The following is a 21427-nucleotide window of genomic DNA, read 5'->3' on the forward strand; positions in this document are numbered from 1 at the left end:
TAAGATTTCCCGTCTTAAGTAAAATGCCTTCTTACTCATTTGAGACTCAAAGAGATATCGTTATTGCTTGCATGTCAATACATAACTTTCTACGTCGTAATGCATTGGATGATTGGCTATTTAAAGAATATGAGAATGAGACATTTGATATGAATGAGACACGGGTGGAAGTCGAAGTGGAAGCGGAAACGGAAGAAAATGCACCTCGTCTGTTTGGACGACAAGAGCAGATATATATGAACAACTTACGTGATGAGATAGCTAGTCTTCTTTAGATTTTGTTGCTTCTTTTATGTTTGTAGGACTTTAATCTTTAGATTTTATTGTTTTATGATGTTTAATATGTTTAATTCCATCAAAAAGGGAAGTTGTTTAGACTGGAATGAAACAATTTGTGATGTTTCAGTAGTGATAAATGTTATGGTTTGAAACGTGCACAAGGGCATTTTCTGTCCAAAAAAATCCAGTCAGCTGAGTCAGGTCTGACTCACAAAACAAACATATTTTCTGACTCAGACCTTAGTGAGTCAGATCCAGATGAGTCAGGTAATTTCACTCAGATCCAGACGACTCAGATCCAGATGACTCAGATGAGTCAACTGCAAACAAACAAGGTGTAACTACAATTAAATATTTAAATTAAACTACATTTTAACCAATAAACTTAAAAGCATGATTAAATCAATTTATCTGTTTTCCGTTCTCAAGCTTCTTCATCGGTATGATAGCGAGATTTAATCTCTGGTATTATTCTTAACAATTTGGTAGACTTGATTACGTGATATTTCTCTTCTTTTATGTTCGAAATATAGCGTTTTGCATGCGTCTGTTAAACATATATAATCTCTCATATATAAAAGATCAATAATTTAAAATATGTATATAATTGAAAATAAGAGGCCTCATTGAATAATACTTACAACTTCTTCTAATGTTTATCCTCAATAGGTATACTTTTATAAATTGAATCTATATGGCCCATGTAAATTTTGATTTCTTTTTTCATCGTTGCAAACCTATTTTGTTTATATAATTGATAGACACATTTTTGTTTCTGATTTTTCTCAATTATATATATTGTTAGTGCTCATTTTTATACTTATTACGGTATTTTATGTCTTTTTAGGTGTTTTTGGATAAATAAATTTTTGTGAAAAAATTGGCTCAAAAAGTGGCATTTAAACCTCCGGAAAAAATTACTAAAGGTACCTCAAAAATGTGTTATTGGCACCTGGAAGATTTGATAACTGCACCCAAGAGTTTCACTATTTACGCCCTAAAATTACTAATTGCACTCCACAAACTGTTATTTACACCCTCAAAAGTTACAATTTGTACCCTCAAATGCTAAATGGACTCCGTTGTCCGATAGGGGCACCCATCTTCTTCCCATTTGAAATTAATTTCAGCGTCGAGATTTGGGACTGTTTTAGGGAGATTCAATCAGAGATATGGGATGGGATTCTTATGGAAATACATAGTTGATATGGTTGTAATAATAGATCTAGCCCAGAAAATCGGGTTTTGGATTAAAAATGAAGAAATTTATTATCGGGTTTTCTGTTGGTGTTATATATGGAAGATACGTGGAGAAAAACAAGATATATTCTTTTATATTTAGTTTCCATCGAGTTTAGAAAAGTTTTGAATATATCAGGGAAGCAGCATGAGATAAAAAATGAGAAGAAATAAATCCCGTGACTTATGAAAAATATAAGATATTTTCCGATTTTTAGAACATGTGATGTATAAATATAAGTGGTTCGACTCATAGAAGAGGAATAAAATGATTGGGGTCGATAAAAAAAAAGCTTCAGAGAAATCTGCAGCAGCAGAGTTTCAGCAACTGACTATCTATATTTACCAATCGTTAATCATATTTTTTTTTCTCTATAACAGTCTGTCTGTAACATTTATACAATGTTGTAAACTTTCTGTGTTATATATTTTCATTCTGAAAAGACGACGGCACCTAAATACACCACAATCTTTTAATATCAACTTATAAGTTTGATACCAAGTGTGATCGTCTATGGACAAATTCGAGACAATACGACAACTTGATATTCACTTGATAATAGTTATGACCCGAAACTGATTTACTATAGGATCAATATCAAGTGATTGAACCATAATATTATTTGCTTAATTATAATAAAAAATTATAATGCGGAAGTAAAGTAAATAACACACACAAGATTTTGTTAATGAGGAATGCATAAAAACTTCGAGACTTAGTCCATATTGAACACCAAATTGTATTAAGCCTCTACAGACTCTAGCCTTCTATCAATATTTCGGACTGGAATATCGTTGGTACTGAATTAAACCGTCCCAACAACTCAGTTGCAATAACGCTCCTTACGCCTCTTGAATCCCAGTAGGACTCCGCGCAATTCATTCCCTTAGCTGACGTCTTTTACATCCTAAGAGTTGATTCAACTCAATTGAAGAATTTAAACCAATCTTCCTCCCATAGATAAGCCTATACTTGTCAGTTCATTTTTTTATCAGAGATCTAGATAATACCAGAAATCAATTGCGATAGAAAAAGTCTAGCAAACCTCAAAATTCGGTCTTATAACTCCCGAAGAGCATACTAGATTATGATTCACCTCACAAGTATTAAACTTGTGGAATCACAAAGTCTAAGACGAGGATAAATTTTGGAATACTATTTATCTTGAATGATGGAGCAAGCTCAACAATATAAAACAATATCAGGATGCCCAAACTATCAAACATAGTTGGACTTGGCTTCACAAACCCATAGGTGAAGTCTTTTTAGTTGTTAAACCCTAGAAGGGTTTAAGGGAGAGGATGACACTAGTTTGCAACTAGGACACACGATTCAAAATTGCATTTGCAGAGGTTCTCCTTTATATAGACTTTCAAAGAATAGGCCATTTAGGTTTAATCTAAGATAGCTTTGGAACCAAGCAGACAATAGCCAACGTTAGATGAATCTTTGAAATTACATTAACATAATAATATATACACTCTGGTTAGGATGAACCGTAACCGAACCGTGTACAAAGACAGCGTTCATGAATGGTTATCCGAAACTATCTAACTGAATAATAATCTTAATCATTTTCATATAACACTTAAGACTTTAATCTTGTGTCACAATCATGTGATCAAATATTTCTATAGTGTTTTTAGAGAATTGTTCAAATGCTAATTATCTCGTAGAAATAATTTTATGTGCACCTCAAAATATTCGACAGGGTAAGTACGTGTACTTCAACCTTGTTCGTGATTATTTTCGTCATGGTACGTGTACCGGGTCTATGTACCCTTAAGCCAAAAATAAGTTCCGGAACTTACAGAACTTTTCCGGTTTCCGTAGTGGGTATGGATACCACACCGCCTTCAAAACCAACAGTTTTTTTGTGGTATCTATAGTAGGTATGCGTACCATTCCAGGTTCACTAGTTCACAGACTTTTTATGGTATGGATACCGGGTATGTGTATGACTAAGTCATTGTCGAACTATATCCATGCTGGTATATGTACTGGGTACATGTAGTGTGGCTCCGGACATATAATAGTTCTCCCAGTTTGTGAAATTGTTATACATATTGTCTTGTATCAAAAATTAAAGTAGTTCTATATTTCTCTCTAAATCAATTCGAAATATTTCTAAATAACATCAATGACACATATCACTGTTCTATGATATATTATAAAGATAATCTTGAATCACGATTTTGATTATGAACAATAAATTGTTTTTAACCGAAACTCATCAAGTATGAACAAATGTCCATTAATCTTAGTCATTATATATCGAGAATGTTATTACCAAGATAAACTTACCTCTAAATTCTTGATATGCTTACGATAGTCTAACTAGTCATATGCATAGATAAAAATATGAATATAACTTGAGAAACATGTGGCTCAGTCTTCACTTACCTTTTGTTGAAGAAGTTCTCCAAAATCTTCGGTTGATCTTCGTCTTCAAATGGTAGAACACAATGATGAATGCATTGATGTATGATTCCCAACTGCGCTTCTATGATAATCCGTTACTTTGTAGATGATGTATTTTTTAAAGTGATAAGTAGAAGTTCGTTCAAAGACTTGTACAGATTTGATTTCAGACTTAATTTTGGTTTCACTTAATGTTACGAGAGACTGGGACTCAGGATTCCACCAGTAAATCCATTCGTGCGATTCATATAGTTATTCTAGACAATTATAGCTCAAATAGAATATTGACTCTGTTTCTTTGCCAAGGTAGATTTTTGAAAAGCAACGACTATAAATCTAAAGCATGGGATATCAAAAGACTTAACCTAAGTATAACCCATCAATTGAAATCACAACCGTTCAATAAAAACCATAAAACAATTAATAATCCATGCAAAAAGTCATGAAAGAATTAAATATAATTACCACACGTGTGAAATATGGCTTCCTCCGTCATCCCAGTGTTGGGGTTTAGCTCATGATGTCGTACAAACTCTGAAAAGATAGAAACATGGCTCAAAGAGTGTTTAAAGATGGAAGTACAAGGAAAATCACCAAAATAGATCAATTGCAACGTTTATATGCGTGTCAGATCGACTGTTACTAACGATACAGAAGATATAAGACTGCTGGGAATGATACTATGTGTGTCGTGGATAAACCACACTTTTCTGCGACTGACTTGGGTCGTCCAATGTTCTTCAGCTTCGTCTTCTTCCTCCTGCTGCTGCAACTTTCTCTGCAGCGTGATTTCTTCGTACCAGAGCCTCCTCTAAACTATGTAAAGGCCCCAAACTCCTCTTTTCTCCCTGTTATGACTTCCTCCACCTTTTATATCCACCACAAGCCGAATAAAACTCGGAGAAAACTTCTTTTCTTCTCCCGCAGGTCACGGTATTTCTTCCCTTTTTATTCTTTTTTTTTCTACGTCAATTGAGTTGGTATCGACTCTTTTAATGATAGAATTAAATCTCCAAGGGAAGATATTCTCCAAATCCACCAGATAATTTCCTAAGATACGCCGAATAACCCGTGATATTCTCCACCTCTGTTTTCTTCCAAGTGACGTTTCTTCCTTTCTTTTTTCGATTCCGAGACAAGTACCTATGTTGTTTTAACCTAACAGGATATTCCCCATCGAACTGCGACAAAAACTCCATCTAAATCTCTCGAAATTCTCCAACAAAATCTTCCTAAAAATAAGTCGAACAACCCGAGTAACTTTACTTCCCTGTTTTGCTTCCTCCCGATATCTATCCAAATTTAGTCGAAGTAATGGCTTATACTGGACCTGTTTAGCATTAACATGCCTAAATAAATCCAACTCGGCGATTGAATCTCTCTACAACAGCTCCAAAACTCAAGTCCAAATCTGTCAGTGTCTGCACTTGATTTCCCGCCAAAGTTTATATCTCAAACAAAGAGGATGAGTGCCCCTTAACCAACTGTCGGGTGTCTTTAACACTTGGGGTGTCCTGGTTGTAAATAACAAGTGGGTTCCCCTTAGTAATTGAGTACCCCTTATCCAAATAAGGGGTGCCTTTAGTGATTTTCTCCCACGAGCGCAAATACCACTTTTCGAGCCAATTTTCCCGCAAAAGCTTATTTCTCCAAAAACACCTACAAACACACAAAAAGCCATAATAAATACAAAATCGAGCACTAACAATATATACAATTGAGATTATATCAGACACAAAAATGTGTCTATCAGTAGACTAGAAATCAAGATATAGTTTTGGTCAACTAAATTTGACAAAAATCTTGATATAGAAACACTTGTGAGTTCGACCGAGCAATGCTCTAACAAACGTGGTTGCACACCACTGCTCACATGCTTCACAGGAATTTCCGGTCCAGATTGGCATTTTGGATACCAACTTTCTGAAAATAAGAAAGTTATACGCCTCTTTTGCACTACCTTACCATCCTTACCAAGACTCCAAACTCTAATATCTGGGATGAAAACGAGAGGTATCTTTTACGACGCCAATATTTTCGTTCGTGAACCTGTAAAGAAAATTCTTTGTACAATCAACAAAAAAGATCCGAGAAAGGATTTTGTGTCCTTTGTACTTTGTTTTATTGCTTTAAATATCAGTGCAAGCAAGGAATCATCAAGCATCAAATATAATTGCTGCCGTCTGTTTTCTACTTACTTCTCAAAGATAGAGACTAGTAGAGTAGTAGCATTGGTTTAAGATTTTCAAGATGAACACAGATCAAACCAAGAAAACATGGTCAAACAGTGTAACTAGAGAACTCGAGTCGGCAGAACCTGGAATGGAGGAAGAGCATTGGAAGAAGGAGTCCATATTCGAGTTGCCCACTTTCGTTAAAGATAGGAATGTGAAAGCCTATGAGCCTCATGTGGTGTCCATCGGTCCTTACCACTACTCTAAATCTCATTTGAAGCCAATGGAAGTCCACAAAAGAAGATTAGTTCGTCATTTTGTTAAAAGAGGGAGCCAGCCCATTCAGTCTTATAAGCTGGGACTATTAAAAGATGTGCATCTCCTCAGGGAGTCATATGCTCGGCAGCTGGATGAAGAATGGGCAGTCGACGATAATAGATTCGTCGAGCTAATGATCCAAGATGGATGCTTCATTCTTGAATTTTTGGCTGCTAGTGCAAACTACCACAAAATAAATAGTTATTCTCTTAGGGATCCCATGTTTAGCTACCACGGTACGATAGTTAACTATAATCCTGTGATGCATGACTTGCTGCTGGTGGAGAACCAACTGCCTTATCTGGTGCTATTCAGGTTGTGGTCTATTAGTACTGGCTCAAGTGAGAATGAGGTGAGCGACTGACTTAGTCTTAGCCATTATTTCCTTCATTTTTAATACTACCTCCGTTTCGAGAAAAATGATACTTTCACTTTTTCATTCTTGCCTCAAAATAGGCCGAAATAAAAAAGTGAAAGTATTAGTTTTCCTGACACGAAGGGAGTATGTTTTACCTCAAATGTTTATCGCTGCATAATTATAGTGTTAAACTTGGCATGTATACGTGCACCAGGTAAATCGGGTTTTACCCTGGATGATGTTTGCCCCTAACGAAGATCCAGGGCTGCACATGCTCGACATGTATATGAAAGGACTGCTTACAGGAGGCAAACAATTTGAGGAGGAAATACTCGTAACTCGATCTGCATCAGAGCTTCATGACCAGTCTGGTATCCAATTTAAAAAGGTCGGGAGTTACCAGGACATCAAATTCGACAAGAACGTTGCAATACTACAGCTTCCCTCCATAATCATTAGTGACTACAATGCGTCTACACTTCTGAATTTGTTAGCATATGAGCTTCGGGTGGGAACGGGAAGAGATATGAACTCGTACATTTACCTCATTGACAGCCTTGTAAAATCAGCTAAGGATGTCAAGTTGCTCCAATCCCAAGGCATCATAATTAGTGCTTTGGGCAGCGACGAGGCTGTGGTGAAGGTTGTGAAGGAGCTTGCGAGGGACACAGTGGTGGATTCTAGTTGTAAGTCTTACTTGGTGGTAGGAGAGATGAATAAGTATTATGAAGAGAGTATGAAGAAGTGGAGGAGAAGGTTTCGTGATTGGCGATCTAAACTCTATTCGATTTACTTTAGCAATCCATGGACTGTTATCTCGGTAGCCGGAGCTGCTTTTCTTTTGGCACTGACTGTGATCCAAACCGCTTACACCGTCATCTCATATTATGCAGAGCACCCCTTGCGCAAGAAACATTAAACTTCAGATTCACCATCTAACTCCGTCTGGTCTTTACTCTTTAGGAATGTTTCTCTATTTAAGGCCCTAGGCTATATTGATAGCTGTTGTTGTTGTTGCTGCCTTTGCTTTTGCTATTATAATTTTCTCTAACCCCTGAAGTAAAAGTTGTAGATACTAATAACCTTAGTTCAAAACTCGTCAGTACCGAATTTTTTACCTATTAAAAATAATATTTGCTGGTAAATTTATAAGGATAGAAGTCCAAAATATACGTATACAATGTAGAAGTTGGACCTCTACTCTGAAGTCTCTCCCTCAAGGAGAAGAATAAATGTGACCCTAACAAACAGGTGCATATCAAAGAAAGTTGTGAAGGTTGCAAACCGCCAGAAACTATCTCAAATCCAAGAAAAAATAACTCAAAGCGAGAAAGAAGAAATAAATACTTCTTTTAGTCATGCGTTGAAGGAAAATCAAGATTATAGTTCGAAAAGCAGGGAAATCAACCAGAGAGAAATCAAGGAAAAGATATGAATGATCGAAGAGTGGAAGGCAATCATCACCAAAGCACATCTTCGCTATTTAAAAACTAAGAGTAAAGGCCGAAGTGGCCTGTGGCCCTACAAAAGCAAGCTCTCCAAGAATCAATGTGACGGTTAACTAAAAATAATTCAAAAATTCTTCATAAACCGAGCTCCCAAACCATATGAAAACAACCTCCTCACAGCATTTTTATTGTGAGGCCCATCGGCTAGCTCTGGTAGAGATGGGACCCGTCCTTATGTGAGAGGACGGTTTTCACGTAGTTTATTTCGGCGGTTCGTAAAGAATCATTGAAAATAATTTAAGAAGCTGAACAATAACGGAAGACCCTCGTCTTCTACTTAGGCCATCCATCGTGATGAGTTGGATGTCCTAGTTATACTAAACGACCTAGTTATCCCCAAGTAACCTAAACATAATAACTTAATTTAAAACCCTAATTCATATGTATAAAGTACAATTTTTCTCCTAACCGATTTTCATTTTAAATTCCTTTCTTCTCCTTTTCTTCCCTCTTCCGCTTCATATTTAAATTCGGATTTTAAAAATTTGTACACTTGAAAGTACTTTCTGACCAAGTCTTTTTATACATTTGTGGTTCATAAATTGAGTAGTAATCATAAAACCTGCAGTTGTATAGAGAAGTTCGACTAGCAAAACAACGACGTAAGACCCTCATCTACTTAGGCCATCCATCGTGATGAGTTGGGAATGTCCTAGTTATACTAAATGACCTAGTTATCCCTTGCTTAAAGTAGCCTAAATTTAATAACTTAATTTAAACCCTAATTCATAAATACAAAGCACAATTTTTTCTCCTAACCGATTTTCATTTTAAATTCCTTTCTTCTCATTTTCTTCCCTTTTCCGCTTCATAATCGTTTTAAATCCGGATTTTAAAAATTTGTACGCTAGAAAATATTTTCCGGCTAACCCAAGTTTTTTTATACATTTGTGGTTCATAAATTGAGTAGTAATCATAAAAACTGTAGTTGCATAGAGAAGTTCGGATAGCAAATATGTGAAAAAACCCTATTCGAACTAGCCGAACCTAATAGAAATGAAGATCAGTTTGGCTATTCCGAGGAAAAAAATCCTAGTACAACCTTCTAGTTTCCTAACAAAACCTTATGTAAATGTATGTTCAGCTATTCAAAAAAAAAAAAATCCTAGGCAAACTTTTTGTAAATGTATGTTCGACTATTTCGAAGAAAAAAAAAATCCTAACCGAACCTTATGTAAATGTATGTGTTTTGGTTTTATCGCCAAGGAACATGGTGGACTCAATATTGTCGAACATAACTTTGTTAAACACAAAATAGAAATTCATCTAGTTGTTCTTGAGTTCTCCAAGCCGAACCAAGTCTGCACCCCATCAAAGAAGATGTTTGGATGCCTGTACTTTTGTTTTTCTAGTTGAACCTAGTCCAAAACACCATTAAAGAGGATGTTTGGCTACCTTTACTTATATTTTCCTAGACGAATTTATAACTACTTTTCCGATCTAACCTTTAAAAGTTCCAATACTCATAAATCATTTATTACCGGAACGTTATGAAGATTGAAGATTCGCATTCTTCTAAATTGGCTTTCAAATCACTCATTTTGAGAACAAGAATCTCAAAACCTATTTTTTGAAAAAGTTTTTCAAGAAGTCTTTTTATCCTTCTTATCTAATCTTAATTCTCTTACATACACCAATACTAACTCATGTATAATCTATAATTTTACTAATATAATCTATTTTCTTAACTAACTTAATTCTTAAAAATAATTTAAAAAGTGTTGTGAAAGATGAAGAAACTTAAAAGTAGAGAAGAAAAGAAGGAAAATCCTTACTGAACGTTTGATTTAAACAAACATTAAATCCTCTTTTTATAGGGCTAGATAAAAAGGCACCCCAGTAATCAATGAGATATTCCCTTGATATTCCTAACAAAAATATATGTTTATATCACTCCCCATGACCACTATGTCTAAGTCACCATAATATGTCAGGAAAACTCAAGAGAGTAAAACCTGAAAACTAAGACTAAGAGTATTGGACATGCATATGCCGCCTCGTTCAAACCTTGACAAGGAAAAGCAAGTGGGACAAAACCTTGACGAAAGAAAAAAAGTACTTCGTGATAAGTTCGATGAAATACCTTTTTCAAAGATGCTCCACATGATGGATAATTCAACAAATCTTGGTTTACAAATCTTTAAGACGACGCATTCCAATCTTAACCAATTTCTTGAATGTTGAAGTTCGCAATGCTTTGGTGAGGAGGTTTGCTAGATTATTACTTGAACATACTTGCTGAACATCTCAATCTCACCATTTTTCTCTAGATCATGTGTGAACAAAAACTTCGAGGAGATATTCTTTGTTCGATCACCTTCAATGAAACCTTCCTTTAGTTGTGCATTGAAAAGAGTATTTCCTTCGTAGAAACAAGTATTGTTGGGGAGTCTTTAATTAAATGAAGTCCACATGATTGTTGAATATGATGTATTACTGACCTTAACCAAACTCATTCACGACTTTCTTCCTGGACAACTAATAACTCAGAATGATTTGTAGAGGTTGTTGCAATTTTTTGCTTTATTGAACATCAAGATATAGTTGTATCTCCTTAAGTGAACCAATACCTTGTTTGTGATCGATCCTTATGTGGGTCAGAAAGATAACCTTCATCTCTATTGAAAAAACGGGGGTCTAACAACCTCAACCAATATTTCGCTTAACAATCTGTATGGACTAACTCCAATATACTTTCAAGAGATCTCAATCTCTCAATTCAATCCGCAATCAAACAAATAAGAATCTGCGATCCTGATTGAATATAAGAGAAATAATTTGAATGGTACCAAAGACCAATGTTCAAGGATCAATCAATTTAAATGAACAACCAAAGGTTGGATTTCCCAATTGATCGATTGAACGCATAACCTGTGATATTTTAATTATATAACAAAATATAATGCGGAAAAGAAATAACACATACACCAGAAGTTTTGTTAACGAGTAAACTGCAAATGCAGAAAAACCCCGGGACCTAGTCCAAATTTGAACACCACACTGTATTAAGTCGCTACAGACACTAGCCTACTACCAATGAACTTCAGACTAGACTGTAGTTGAACCCCAATCAATCTCACATTGATTCAAGGCACAGTTTCGCTCCTTACATCTCTGATCCCAGCAGGATACTATGCACTTGATTCCCTTAGAGGATCTCACTCACAACTAAGAGTTTCTACGACCCAAAGTCGGAGACTTGATAAAAAAATATGTCTCACACAGAAAAGTCTATTGAATAGATAAATCTGTATCCGACAGATATACCTACGAGTTTTGTTCCTTATTTTGATAAATCAAGGTGAATAGGAACCAATTGATAAAGCAAACTTATATTCCCGAAGAACATCCTAGGATTATCAATCACCTCACAATAATCTTAATCGATTAACGAAACAAGATATTGTGGAATCACAAACGATGAGACGAAGGTGTTTGTGACTACTTTTATATCTTTCCTATCGGAGATATAAATCTCAAGCCAATTTTACGATTGCACTCAATCACGATATAAAACAGCAAGATCAGATCACGCAACTACAGAGAAAATAGTTGGGTATGGCTTCACAATCCCAATGAAGTCTTCAAGTCGTTAACCTACAATATTTTGTGAAAAACCTAAGATTAAAGGAGAATCGACTCTATCTTATGCAACTAGTATCACACAGGAGATGTGTGGATTAGGTTTCCTAGTTTCTAGAGTTCTCCTTTGTATAGATTTCAAATCAGGGTTTGCAATCTTAGTTACCTTGGTAACAAAACATTCAATATTCACTGTCATATGAAAACATGATTAGATTCAAGCTGTATCTTTCAACCATTAGATCGAACTTAACTTGTTATACAAAAATGAAATGCACCAACATTTAGGTTTGAGTAACCGTACCTAAACGTGTACACTTAGTCGGTTCGACAATAGTTAACCAATGGTTATCCATATGAGCACTTTCATATCAACCTTATTCATATTCACTATAACTAGTTCAAATGACTCAAATGAAACTAGTTAGAGAGTTGTTCAATTTTTAGATCTCATTGTTTGAGGGTGAAAACGATTTCTGCTGATTTTGGTAATTTCGTGTATGTGGGTGAGAAACGAGTCTAAACCCTAAACAATGTACTGCAAGGGAGTACTTTGATTAGAGAGATCAATATGTACAAATCCGGCCTAAACCAAGAAATGGTCGTTCCAGACTTTCTTTGGTCACAAAGTGACCGAAGGGTTGGTCTTAGGGAGGGAAGCGAAGAGAGTGTTGAGACCAGAATAGTTGATTCTGGAAGAGTGGTTGTTCGACGACTTGTATCAGAAAGTTAAACGCTAGAAGATTGGGAAGCTAACAAGTGATTTCTGAATTTTTTATTATCCTGACAAAAACTTTTTCTTTGGTGGAAATAGGTGAGACCTATTTATACAAGTCGCAACGAAACATACCCTGGTCTCGTAAGAAGTGGAAACGGTTGAGTAAATGGAAGAAAGCGGTAACGGGTAATGCCTGGAATTGATGTTTCCATAACGAAGGAAACGTTTCACAATTACTTCTTGTATTTACTAACCGCCTCACTCTTATGACACTTTGTTGTAACAGGCGTAGTGTACGCCGCACGCTGTAAACCGCCATACCAATACCCTGATGAGCATCCCCCAGTTTGTGACATGTTTTGATGTCTCAAGTGTTTTGTGTAGCATGTTTCTATTGTTTGGCAAGTTGAGCTTGGGAGGCTTGCCGGCTCGGTGGTGACCTTCGACGGTCGAGATTTTGAATCTTGAGAGGAAGGTTAGCCGTTGATTGTGGTTACCTTTCGTTGGTAGCCAGTGGCGTGGCCACGGTGATAGCATGGCTTGCGCATGCTCTTGGAGTTGATAATTAGGGTTTGGTGTCATGACCATAGAATTGGCATATCTAAGTGTGCACCGTGGACAAAGAGTTGGCAGCGTAGCCAAAGGTTGCCACAAGTCGTTTGGTTTAGTGGCGAGCTTGTACGGATGAGATTTGCATATCAGAAGGAAAGATAGCCGTTGATTGTTGCAAACTTCCGTTTGGTAGCCAGCGGCATGGAGGAATGGCCGGCATGGCTTTGGCGTGGCCAAATTAGGACTTTTGCACCATGGCCAAATTAGGGTTTTGGCACCGTGGCCAAGAGTTGGCACCGTAGACAAGAGATTGCCACAAGTCATTTGGTGGCAAGTTTGTACGGCTGATATTTGCATTTCAGAGGGAAGGGTAGTCGTTGATTGTTACAACCCTCCGTTTGGCAGGCAGCGGCTGGAGGCATGGCTTTGGCGTGGACAAATTATGACTTTGGCACCGTGGCCAAATTAGGGTTTTGGCACCGTGGCCAAGACTTGGCACCATAGCCAAGAGATTGCCACAAGTCGTTTGTTGGCAAGTTTGTACGGCTGAGATTTGCATCTCAGAGGGAAGGGTAGCCGTTGATTGTTGTAACCCTCCGTTTGGCATCCAGCGGCATGGAGGCATTGTCGGCGTGGCTTTGGCATGGTTTAGGCGCGGTAGGATTTTGGCATAGTTTTAGGCGCGGCTAAAATTAGGGTTTTGGAAGAGTTCAGGCGCGGCCAAAATTAGGGCTTGACATTGGGCCAAAAGTTTCCACGCGTTTGGTGGAGAACTTGGACGGCTGAGATTTGCATCTCAAGGAAGGGTGGTCGTCGATTTTTGAAACCCTTCGTTTGGAAGCCAGCGGCAAGGAGGCATGGCTGGCATGGCTTTGGCGTGGTTTAGGCGCGGCCTAGCTAGAATTTTTGCATAGTTTTAGGAACGGCCAAAATTAGGGTTTTGGCATAGTTTAGGCGCGGCCAAAATTAGGGCTTGGCATTGGGTCAAAAGTTTCCACGCATTTGGTGGCGAACTTGGACGGCTGAAATTTGCATCTCAGAAGGAAGGGTGGCCGTTGATTGTTGCAACCCTTGGTTTGGCATCCAGCGGCATGGAGGCATGGCTTTGGCGTGGTTTAGGCGCGGCCAAACTAGGATTTTGGCATAGTTTTAAGGGCGGCCAAAATTAGGGTTTTGGCATAGTTTATGCGCGGCCAAAATTAGGGCTTGGCGTTGGGCCAAAATTTTCCACGCGTTTGGTGGAGAACTTGGACGGCTGAGATTTGCATCTTAGAAGGAAGGGTGGCCGTTGATTGTTGCAACCCTTCGTTTGGAAGCCAGCGGTATGGAGGCATGGTCGGCGTGGCTTTGGTATGGTTTAGGCGCGGCCAAGATAGGATTTTGGCATAGTTTTAAGCGCGGCCAATATTAGGGTTTTTACATAGTTTAGGCGCGGCCAAAATTAGGGCTTGGCATTGGGACAAAAGTTTCCACGCGTTTGGTGGCGAATTTGGACGGCTGAGATTTGCATCTCAAAAGGAAGGGTGGCCGTTTATTGTTGCAATCCTTCGTTTTGCATCCAGCGGCATGGAGGCATGGCCGACATGGCTTTGGCATGGTTTAGGCGCGGCCAAGATAGGATTTTGGCATAGTTTTAGGCGCGGCCAAAATTAGGGTTTTGGCATAGTTTAGGCGCGGCCAAAATTAGGGCTTGACATTGGGCCAAAAGTTTCCACGCGTTTGATGGCGAATTTTCCGGCTGAGATTTGTATCTCAGAAAGAAGGGTGGCCGTTGATTGTTGTAACCCTTCGTTTGGCAGCCAGCGGCATGGAGGCATGGACGACATGGCTTTGGTGCGAAGGTGTGGCTGGCATGGCATGCCATTGGCACTATGGTGCGGCTGGCATGGTTGGTATGCCTTTGGCGCGGAGATGTGGCTGACATGGCATGCCATTGTCACGGTGGTGCGGTTGGCATGGATTTGGCGTGGAGATGTGGCTGGCATGGCATGCCATTGGCGCGGAGATGTGGCTGGCATGGCATGCCATTGGCACGGTGGTGCGGCTGGCATGGTTGGCATGCCTTTGGCGCGGAGATGTGGCTGGCATGGCATGCCATTGGCACGGTGGTGCGGCTTGCATGGCATGCCATTGGCACGGTGGTGCAGCTGGCATGGTTGGAATGCCTTTGACGCGGAGATGCGGCTGGCATGGCATGTAATTGGCACGATGGTGTGGCTGGCATGGTTGGCATGCCTTTGGCGCGGAGATATGGCTGGCATGGCATGCCATTGGCACGGTGGTATGGCTGGAATGGTTGGCATGCCTTTGGCGCGGAGATGTGGCTGGCATGGCATGCCATTGGCACGGTGTTATGGCTGGAATGGTTGGCATGCCTTTGGCGCGGAGATGTGGCTGGCATGGCATGCCATTGGCACGGTGGTGCAGCTGGCATGGTTGGCATGCCTTTGGCGCGGAGATGTGGCTGGCATGGCATACCATTGGCACGATGGTGCGGCTGGCATGGTTGGCATGCCTTTGGCGCGGAGATATGGCTATTAGGGTTTAGCGTATTGAAACCCTAGTTTAAAATATGTGGCACGCGTGATTGGCACGTTTGGCTACCATGCGCGGCTGGCATGTGCAGAGATGATGCCAGTCAGTACCGAGGGATCTTCCGTGGATCATGACATATAAAAAAGGTACCCCGATAATTTTACGCAGACATGGTTAATGGTTTAATAAATGCGCTAGTGGCGACATTATTACTCAAGTGTAACGTCACTGTCTGACTAAGGTTTTACGATTTTAACCCTAAGCTAAAAACTACCATCAACACTCATATAAGTATACAAGACACAAACGAAGAAAAATCGATTTTGATTCATTCGAATCAATTCATAAAAATTATAGCCACGGTTTACAATGATTGCATTTCTTATTATATAAATGTTTTAGTTCATGAACAAACCGATTTTAGAAAGTAACCTGCTTAGGTATACAAACGGGTACGCATACTTAAGTGACCGGATTGAGTTTGTTTTTCACTTCAAACTCCAGCAGAAATTCACGGACGTGAATCCGCCAGTATGCATACGGGTACGCATACTTACCCGGATTCCCAACAACCGCCAGTATGCATACGGGTACGCATACTTTAGGTTCCCGGTTTTGGAACTATACACAAATGTGAGAACACACTATATATGTTTATATAGAAATATGGTTACATGTTCTAAATTCTCATTTTAATCATTGAAACTTTCTTAGAGGATTTTAAAATAGTCATTATCCACATATTATTTTCATCAAAGCGATTTTCAAGTTATTGAAATTATCAACATGACTTTCATCACGAGTAAAGATGAACTTGGCTAAAGCAAAAGCTTATCAACACATATTTTGAGAAATAAATAAGCGAGATAAACTCGACTCGAAATAGCAAATGTGTATAATTGAATTTTGTATAGCAATACGACTTTTGTCTCAAATAGAAGATAGAGTAGATAGACTTTGAGTGATAGATAAGTTCAAGTCTCCACATACGTTTTGTCGATGAAGATCCGCATGGTTCCCTTGAGTAGTTCTTCGTCTTCATTTGATGAACGTCGTGGAGGTTAGAGCTCAACTACACTTACTATCCTAATCAGTGACTTAGCTATATGTAGATTAGAAATTAAGACTTATAGTTTTGGAAACTAAACTTGACAAACAAGCTTGAGATATCAACGATTGCGAGTTCGACCAACCAATGCTCTAAAAATCTCCCCCTTTGTCAATTTTAGTGACAAAAATATCAATATATATATGGATTACAAAATAAATAAAACTTTGTAGCTTCTCATCCAAATGCTTGATCTCCTTGGTTCTTAAACATTACTCGAAATCTTCGTCACTTCCAAGTACTCCCATGATTCCATAGATGTTCAATTCAGCATCATAGTTGTTGAAGATCCGTAGAAACAACAACGAGAAAACAATAGCTCTCAATATTTGTTATACAGTGTCATAATATTATTATACAACATCAAAGTTCAATCGTATCACAACTTCGACAACAATACTATGGTGAAATGTATCACTCCCCCTTAGTCAATACTTCATCTCACATAAAAACCACTCCCCCTTAAATAATGATCCGAAAACCATATGTATTTGTAGTGTGAACTACACATTAATTCTCCTCCTTTTTGTCAATAAAATTGGCAACGGTACGAAAATTAGTGGGATCCAAATGAAATTTCCATAGAGATACTTCATTACCAAAAGAAAAGAACATATCAAATTTTTTAGATGCAATCATATAGCCGAAACTAAATGCATTCATCAAAGAGTTTATAAAGATACAAGATAACCCCTATAATATTCCACAGCCGCACTCCCCACACAGATTTGTAAATTAAGCACAAGTTCAACTAAGAACTCTCCCCATAAAATGTCATTCCCGAAACAACAACAAGACAGATCTTACTTTCACAAGAAAAGAAGGATTTGAAAAAAACACTAAGATACGAGACGGAAATTCAACTACTGAAAAAAAATGCATAATTGTAGTAACACTTAACTGGAGTTCAAAACAAAATTGCCCAACAGATCGAGATAAGTGCAGGGACAAGAGTATTTGAAAGACTAATGAACCAGAACAACACCAATAGACTGTCGTAAGTGTTGAAATGTATTAGTATCTAATGGTTTGGTGAGAATATCAGCCAATTGTTGCTCGGAAGGAAAAAATTCCATATTTATGATACCATTTTCATAGAGATCTCGAATAAAATGATACCTTATGTCAATATGCTTAGTTCTTGAGTGCTCAACTGGATTCTCTGTGATTCGAATCTCTCTTGAGTTGTCACAAAAGATTTTCATTATTCTAGTGTCAATTCCATAATCAGCAAGCATTTGTTTCATCCAAAGAAGTTGTGTACAATATAAGCCTGCAGAAATATATTCTGCTTCACATGTGGATAGGTATTGTGAGTTTTGTTTCTTGCTATGCCAAGAAACAAGATTCAATTCTACATAGTAGAAACCCCCTGATGTACTTTTTCTGTCTTCCACACATCCTGCCCAATCAGCATCTGAATAGGTAGTAAGATCATTGTTAGTATCAAAAGTGTAAGATAGACCATGCCCGACAGTGTGATTAATGTATCGTATGATCCTTTCACAGCTGCAAGATGAGATTCTTTGAATTCGCCTGAAACCTAGCATAACAACCAACATTAAAAGCAATATCAGGTCTAGTAGCTGTAAGATATAAAAGACTTCCACTGATAAATCGATAGAGCTTTTGATCCATATTTACTCATTTCTCATCTCGGTGTAGTTTACCCGTGGTAGGTATAGGAGTTAGTTTTGGAGTTGACTTATCAAGACTGAATCTTGTGAAAAGATCTCTTGCATATTTTTCTTGAGATGAGTAAATTCCATCCTTATGTTGTTGAATTTGCAAACCCAAGAATAATTTTAATTCACCAACATTATTCATCTCAAACTCCTTGCCAAGATAAACTTGAAAGTCTTTTGCAAGTTTCTCATATGTTGATCCATGGATGATATCATCTACATAAACTTGAGCAATAACAACATCTTTCCAACTCCATTTGGTAAACAACGTTTTATCAACTCCTCCTCTCGAAAAACCTTTCCTAAGAAGGGAAGTAGTGAGTTTTTCGAACCAGGCATGAGGTGCTTATTTTAACCCATATAATGCCTTGTTGAGTTTAAGGACATGATCTGGGAAGTTAGGGTTTTCAAATCCCTTAGGTTGAGTGACATAGACCTCTTCCTTTAAGTTTCCATATAGGAAGGAGGATTTAATGTCCATTTGAAACAACTTAACCTTAAGAAAACAAGCATGAGGTAATAATAGTCGAATGGACTCAAAGCGTGCCACAGGAGCAAAGGTTTCGTCAAAGTCGATTCCTTCAATCTGCGAATACCCCTGAGCGACAAGTCTCGCTTTGTTTCTGACAATGGTGACAAACTCATCGGACTTGTTCTTGAATATCCATTTAGTAACGATAATATTGATATTAGAGGGACAAGGTACGAGTTTCCATACATATTGTCTCTGAAATTGATTTAACTCTTCATGCATTGCATTCACCCAAAAGGGATCGCTAAGAACTTCATCAATGTTTTTTGGCTCTACTTGCGATTAATAACATCCAAAATTGCAAATATTTTGAAGTTGTCCTCTCGTCTTAGCAGTAGAATCTATTCCTCCAATAATATTGTTAGTACCATGATTCCTTTGAACCCATAGGTGTCGTGGAGGGGAACTTTCTTGTTCAACAGCCTGACTACAACTTTTATCCTCATCACTGGAAACATCAGGATCAGTAACTGTTGGGACAACTTCTACTGAATCTGGAATTTCTTCGATTTTCTCAATTGTCTCGGTTGGAGGCAATTCAGCAGGAGAGTCATCATGACTAAAATTGCTCAGATCTTCAATCATAACATTTGTAGATTCCATAATGACTTGGGATCTAAGATTAAAAACTCGGAAACCACAACTGTCAGATGCATAGCCAAGAAAAATACCTTCATCGCTTTTCGAGTCAAATTTTCCTTTCTGTTCGCGGTCCTTTAGAATGTAGCAATTAGTGTCGAACACTCTGAGATAGTGTAAGTTGGGTATCTTAACATACCACAACTCATAGGGAGTGTTTAAGGTCTTTGACCGTAAATAAACACGATTGATCAAGTAGCAAGCCGTAAAGACAGCCTCAACCCAAAACCTTAACGGTAAGTTTTTGTTATGGAGAATTACTCTTTCCATTTCCTGAATATTCATATTCTTCCTTTCTGCAACTCCATTAGCTTATGAAGTAATAGGTGGTGAGTTTTGTTGAATAATCCCCAGAGAAACACAATATTCAAACATCTTGGTGTCTTTGAATTCAGTGCCATGATCGCTTCTAATTTTCTTTAGTTTGCGACCCTATTCATTCTAGATTCTATTAACAATAATCTTGAATTCACTGAGGGTTTCATTCTTATGAGCCAAAAACGCTACCCAAGTGAATCTGGTGCAATCATCTACCATAACCAAAGCATACTTCTATCCGGACACTGTAGGTTGGTGAATTGGGCCGAATAGATCCATATGAATTAAATCAAGTGGAGCTTTAGTGAAAATATCTTGAGATGATTTATGTGGAACTTTCGTTTGTTTACCCTTTTGACAGGCACCACATACACCTTCTATCTTAGCATTGATTTAGGGAACGCCTCTAAGAAGTTCTTTGTTCATGATCTTAGTTAGAAGTCGATAATTAATGTGACCAAAACGTTCATGCCAAAGATGTATATATTCCACCTTAGTCAAATTGCAACAATTACTAAACTGAGTATCCAAAAGATAACAATTATTGTTGGCACGTGATTCTTGAAAAATCACTTTTCCAGATTTGTATACAATGTCACATCCATTAGCATTGAAGATAACCTTATGGTCTTTATCACAGATTTGACTAACAGAAAGAAGATTATCAGTCATACCTTTTACATATATGACATCATGAATTTCAGGAACGCCAGGTAATTTGATCGTCCCCTTCTTTCTTATGAAGCAGAAGCTCCCATCTCCGAATGTTGCTGGACCACCATCAAAGTCGCTTGTGTTGATAAACCACGAGAGATCTCCGGTCATATATCGGCTACATCCACTATCAAGGAACCATTGAAAGGGTTATGTTGAATTTCGAGCAAAAGCTCCCATACTAGCACTACTAGCCATATTAGGTTTTCTTGTTAGTATTGGGTGTCTTTAAGAATAGACAAAAGTTGTACAACTTTCTTGTGGAGATTACTAGAAACTTTTAATATTTTCTTAAAACCCAAACATACATGTTGGAAGTGGTCGTGAGATCTGCAAAACAAACATGTACCAACATCTTTATCCTTTTTCAAGAAATTCTGAACACCATCAGGTTTCACAAAGTACAATCCTCGCTTATCACCTGAATTATGATAATTCTTCAAGAATCATAGGAGTTACTCAAATCCATTGAAGATGACTTTACAGATTTCAAATCCTTAAATTTTCCAATTTTTTCAGCAAGATCAGAGTTGATTTGGATTTGTTCATCTAACTTCTTCTGGAGATCAACCACCTCTTCAGAACGTTCTCGAAGCTCAGAATTTTTCATATAAATCTTGCAATGAAGTCCATCAATTTTATTAAAATTGATGGAGTTTTTAACTCAGGATTCTCAACTTTATCGATGGTTTCTAGAACACGCTCTAAGTTGAGTTTATCCATTTCTAGTGAAGCATTTTTAGAGA

General features: G+C 37.9%; 1 protein-coding gene across 1 annotated transcript; it reads left to right on the forward strand.

The window, feature by feature from the left end:
• The first annotated feature begins 6190 nt into the window (after positions 1-6190).
• Positions 6191-7709, forward strand: LOC113326454 (UPF0481 protein At3g47200-like). The gene is made up of 2 exons (XM_026574181.1): positions 6191-6784; positions 7005-7709. Exons 1-2 carry the CDS (start codon positions 6191-6193, stop codon positions 7707-7709), a joined length of 1299 nt encoding a protein of 432 aa, XP_026429966.1.
• The last annotated feature ends 13718 nt before the right edge of the window (positions 7710-21427 follow it).

This window comes from Papaver somniferum, unplaced genomic scaffold (genome assembly GCF_003573695.1).
Source record: "Papaver somniferum cultivar HN1 unplaced genomic scaffold, ASM357369v1 unplaced-scaffold_10, whole genome shotgun sequence".
Taxonomy (NCBI): Eukaryota; Viridiplantae; Streptophyta; class Magnoliopsida; order Ranunculales; family Papaveraceae; genus Papaver; species Papaver somniferum.

Bases quoted from the DNA above. Each gene is read 5' to 3' on its own strand.
- LOC113326454 (XM_026574181.1), top strand. From the start codon at position 6,191: ATGAACACAGATCAAACCAAGAAAACATGGTCAAACAGTGTAACTAGA. The intron at 6,785-7,004 runs GTGAGCGACTGA...TACGTGCACCAG, and splicing joins CTGGCTCAAGTGAGAATGAG to GTAAATCGGGTTTTACCCTG.